The sequence below is a fragment of the Engraulis encrasicolus genome, chromosome 11 (assembly GCF_034702125.1).
Source record: "Engraulis encrasicolus isolate BLACKSEA-1 chromosome 11, IST_EnEncr_1.0, whole genome shotgun sequence".
NCBI classification, from domain to species: domain Eukaryota; kingdom Metazoa; phylum Chordata; class Actinopteri; order Clupeiformes; family Engraulidae; genus Engraulis; species Engraulis encrasicolus.
Genome location: NC_085867.1, coordinates 13,682,185 through 13,687,184, shown reverse-complemented (window position 1 = coordinate 13,687,184; position 5,000 = coordinate 13,682,185). Strand labels below are relative to the sequence as shown.

Here is a 5,000-nt window from a genome sequence, read left to right as displayed (position 1 = left end):
CATATTCATATTCTAATTAAATATTGTCAGAGGTATCACAGTAGAACATCAGTACATGATATTCTATAGCTGGGGTACATGATATTACTTTAAGTAGTTGTTACACCAGTTATTCTAGTGTAATTAATGAGGTAGATAGACTTTAAAAGTGACCTCTTATACAAAGGGTTAATGAAAAATACCAACCCTGCCACAAATTTGATCCAACCAGCTCAGATTCAGCTGATCATAACACAGGTAGGTTCACTTTCCACTTACTCAGTGAAGTCACCTGTGGTAGGGTTTGTGGTTGGCACCTCTATTTTATATTGTAGAGTTTGTATTCGTTTGATTCTAACTATGTAATGTTTTCTTTCTTTATTTCATGTTTTCTGTATTTCTTTCCATTTCAATTGCTGTGTTCTTACACTTTTATTTTTAGTGAAGCACATTGAAGTTCATCTGTGTATGAAATCCGCTCTACAAATAGCATTGCCTTGCCTTGGCTTTGTGTATTAGATATTGTATTGGTAGACTAACCTGGACCTTCTTGAGAGCCACCTGGTATCCCTCCAGCATGTATGTGGCCTTGTAGACCTCGCTGAACTGCCCCCGCCCGATCTTCTTCTCGATGCGGAAGTTGGCCAGCGATGTGCAGCAGTACTGGTACACCGGCATGTTCCTCTGTGGTGGAGAGAGAGAAGAGAGAACCAGACTCGTTAGGATCATGGCTTAGAACCAGACTCGTTAGGAACATGGCTTAGTGCTGTGGTCCGGACCCCCATTGGGCTCTGGGTTGATGGGCGTAGAGATTGCAGGGAGTCCGCGGAATTTTGTCTTTGTTAAAGTTGTGACCAAAATGATACTTGCGAAAATTATAATTAGGCCAAAAGAATCCCAACAACATATCTAACAGGATAACCACAATGAAAACAATTAAAACGATTTTAAACACATTTTTGGTCCCCATGTTAAGTCATGGAGGTTAATGATTAATGTCTCAAGTAAGAGGCTTTGTGATTTTTAGGTAAAGGTAAAGGGGGCTTTAAGGCAATAGGAAATGCCTGAAGTGTCCTTGAGCAAGCACCTAAAACTTCATATTGCACCAGGGACTATAACCAATCCCTTCTGTCCTACTTTGAATAAATGGGTGTGTCTCTGTGTGTGTATGGTTTAAAGACCAGAGAATTACAGGTTCAAAATCCACCCTATCACATAGGAACATACTGTAAGTAATGACTGAAGTGCTCTTGAACTGGAACCTAACAACTCAACATCACACCAGGGACTGTATCCAATACCCTGTACACTGGTTTGAATAAAAGCGTCAGCTAAGTGTCACGTACCCCTGTAATCCAATGTAACAGTCTAGAATAGAGACAACAAACAGTCTCCAGCAGAGTGTTGGTTCTGCATTCCAGAGCACAGCTCAAACCTCTAACCTCACAACTCCAAATGGAGAAAAGATGGGAAGAAGTTCTGTACACACACACCACCATGTGAACTTAAAACCAGACTATTAGACACACATGCATGCATCTCTTTGAGGTGCTAGGAACATTTACTAACACTCCTGACACAAACTATGCTGTTGGCATCCAATACATTTGGGCATGACGAGAGAGCACAGTGAACTTGTGTTCGCGAAAAATTCAAATCTTGTCAGTACTGTCCTATTCTTTCACGAGAAGCACATTTCCAAAAATTCTTTGTGTAACCTCCATCCCAACCCGAAAAAACATTACAAACTTTTCAAAGAACAGACAACGTTGCTCTTTTACTTCTTTGTACTGGGGCAAAAATGCACGACAGCTTAAAAACTCATCATGGAGTGAGGGGGAGATGGGGCAGGTGGATACAAAAAAATGATGTTCCTTTTGATGCACGTCACCAGTAGGACGGTGCGAGATGGATCAGGCAGAGTGTGGAGATTGAGTGTAACCTTTGCACTGATTGCTGCTTCTCAGCATGCTTCCTGACACATCGTGCCGAACCTGATGTGGTGTCACGGAGAAAGGTCACGCCGAGAGGATTTGGACGACTTTTTTTCTTTCTGTGTTTTTTTTTCTCTCTCTCCTCTCTCTCTCCAGCCTACCTCTTGCACTTGTCTGGAGCTGACATGCGACAGCCGCAGATGTTCACTCAAACTGAGACAACAAGCACACACACAAACACACACACACACACACACACACACACACACACACACACACACACACACAAGCAAAGACATACACGCAAGCACACGCAAGCACACACAGACACAGACACACACACACACACACAGACACACACACACACACACACACACACACACACACACACACGCAAGCACACACACACATTCCGACACACACACACACACATACAAACCTGTGCACTATCTCAGCACACATACTTGCACACAATCACACACAGGCACATATATCGACATACGGACACACACACACACACCAAATGATGATCTTTCAGACAAAAAAAGACAAAATGCTGTTGGTAGTGACATTCCTGCCTGCATATTTTACCTCCAGCCCTGCCACACGTGTGCATGTACACCCACACACACACACACACACACACACACACACACACACACACACACACACACACACACACACACACACACACACACACACACACACACACACACACACACACACACACACACACACACACACACACACACACACAGGCACGAGAGGAGAGGAGGGGAGAGGTTGACACGGGCCCGGGCCCATCATGATGCCACTCATCCCCGGCTGATAGTGTGGCGGCACGGGAGAACACGCTCAAGTGCCGCCTGACAAGAGCCAGAGCTCAGGGAGCCCGTCAGCAGACACACTGCCATGGGCCAGACGGAGAGGAAGAGGAGGAGGAGAGGAGGAGGGGAGAGGGATAGGGGGAGGAGGAGAGAAAGGGAGGAACACTGGGGAGGGAGCGGTGGCTGACATGGGTGGAGGGGAGAATAGGGGGACTGCAGGGGGAGTAAGGAGAGGAGAGGAGAGGAGAGGAGAGGAGAGGAGAGGAGAGGAGAGGAGAGGAGAGGAGAGGAGAGGAGAGGAGAGGAGAGGAGAGGAGGAGGGAGAGGGGAGAAGGAGAGGAGGAGAGAAAGGGAGGAACACTGGAAAGGGAGCGGTGGCTGACATGGGTGGATAGGAGAGTAGGGGGACTGCAGGGGGGAGTAAGGGAAAAGAGAGGAGAGGAGAGGAGAGGAGAGGAGAGGAGAGGAGAGGAGAGGAGAGGAGAGGAGAGGAGAGGAGAGGGAAAGGTAGAGAAGAGGAAGGGAGGAACACTGGTGAGGGAGAAATAGATGACATGGGTGGATGGTGGATGATGTATGGGAGAGGAGGAATGAGAGGAGAGGAGAGGAGAGGAGAGGAGAGGAGAGGAGAGGGAGGTTGACTAGGGGGAGTGGGGAAGGGAGGAAGACTGGGGAGAGAGAGGCGGTTGACATTGGTGGATGGTGGATGGTGGATGGGAGAGTAGGGGGACTGGGTAGAGGAGGAAGGAGGGTGATGTGGTGTAGGATGGAAGGAGGGATGGGATGACATGGATGAATGCTGGATGGTGGATGGTGAGCAAGTGGATGATGGCGGTGCAGACTGGGAGTAGAATACTGTAGTTGTGACACAGTCAACCAAGAAACAAAACCACCAGTGAAAAGAGATGTTTTGTTCACTGGAATGCAGAGTAGAATAATATAAAACACATTGGATGAGAGGAGATATACAGTAGGACATTTATGTTTTGGTTAGGATAAAAAAATAAAATAAAAAAATAAAATCATATGATATGAATAATCATCAACTTGTTCTGACCCTGTCTCTCCTTTGTTTAGTAAATACATTAATAGAAATGAATCCGGCCCTGCCATGGCCAAACGGTAGGGCACTCGTATATGCGGCTGACCTGGGTTCGATTCCCGGCCCGGGTCCTTTGCCGGCCCTTCACCGTCTCTCTCTCTCCACTCGCTTCCTGTCACCACCTTCACTGTCCTTTCAGGAATAAAGTAAAAAAGACCAGAAAAAAATAAAAAAAATAAATGAATCCCTTGTTCTCTTTGTCTATCGTTTTTGGTTCCCTCTCTTTCATTCTCTCTCTCTCTCTCTCTCTCTCTCTCTCTCTCTCTCTCTCTCTCTCTCTCTCTCTCTCTCTCTCTCTCTCTCTCTCTCTCTCTCTCACCCGGCATCACCCGCCATCCACCCATGTCTCTCTCTCTTTCTATTTTTCTCTCTTTCACTCTGCCCCCCTCTTCCTCATCCTCCTGCACTAAGGCCCAGTGTTCTGCTCTTCACAGGTTACTGACATGGCTGGTAATTGGCATAATTGTCAAAGGCGGAGAGACGGATGTACAGCGTAGAAGGAGGAGGAGTACACTAAGAGGAGGAGGGGGAGGAGCGGGGAAAGGAGGATGAAGAGGATGAGAAGGAGTGGAAGAAAGGTGATGAGGAAGAGGAGGAGAGGGGGGAGATAAGGAGGTGGAGGAGGGGTAGGAAGGAGAGGGAGAGTAGTAGGAGGATGAGGATGAGGATGAGAGGTAGAGGAGGAGAGGAGGAGGAGAGGGGGGGAGATAAGGAGGTGGAGGAGGGGTAGGAAGGAGAGGGAGAGTAGGAGGAGGATGAGGATGAGGATGAGAGGTAGAGGAGGAGAGGAGGAGGAGAGGGGGGGAGATAAGGAGGTGGAGGAGGGGTAGGAAGGAGAGGGAGAGTGGTAGTAGTAGTAGGAGGAGGATGAGGATGAGAGGTAGAGGAGGAGAGGAGGAGGAGTGGAGGAGGAGATGTATTGAGGGCAGTCTTGGGTGAGCGGTTAGGGCGTCAGACTTGCATCCCAGAGGTTGCCGGTTCGACTCCCGACCCGCCAGGTTGGTGGGGGGAGTAATCAACCAGTGCTCTCCCCCATCCTCCTCCATGACTGAGGTACCCTAAGCATGGTACCGTCTCACCGCACTGCTCCCCATGGGGCGCCACTGAGGGCTGCCCCCTTGCACGGGTGAGGCATAAATGCAATTTCGTTGTGTGCAG

The 5,000-nt window shown here is 48.2% G+C and overlaps 1 protein-coding gene across 2 annotated transcripts in view; it reads right to left on the bottom strand.

The window, feature by feature from the left end:
* LOC134457912 (serine/threonine-protein kinase Nek6-like) overlaps positions 1-5,000 on the bottom strand; it is a 79,121-nt gene that overhangs the window by 38,015 nt on the left and 36,106 nt on the right. For both annotated transcript variants that reach the window (XM_063209932.1, XM_063209933.1), the window contains exon 4: positions 520-663. In XM_063209932.1, coding sequence (XP_063066002.1) covers positions 520-663 — 144 coding nt within the window. The remainder of the gene's footprint in view (positions 1-519; positions 664-5,000) is intronic.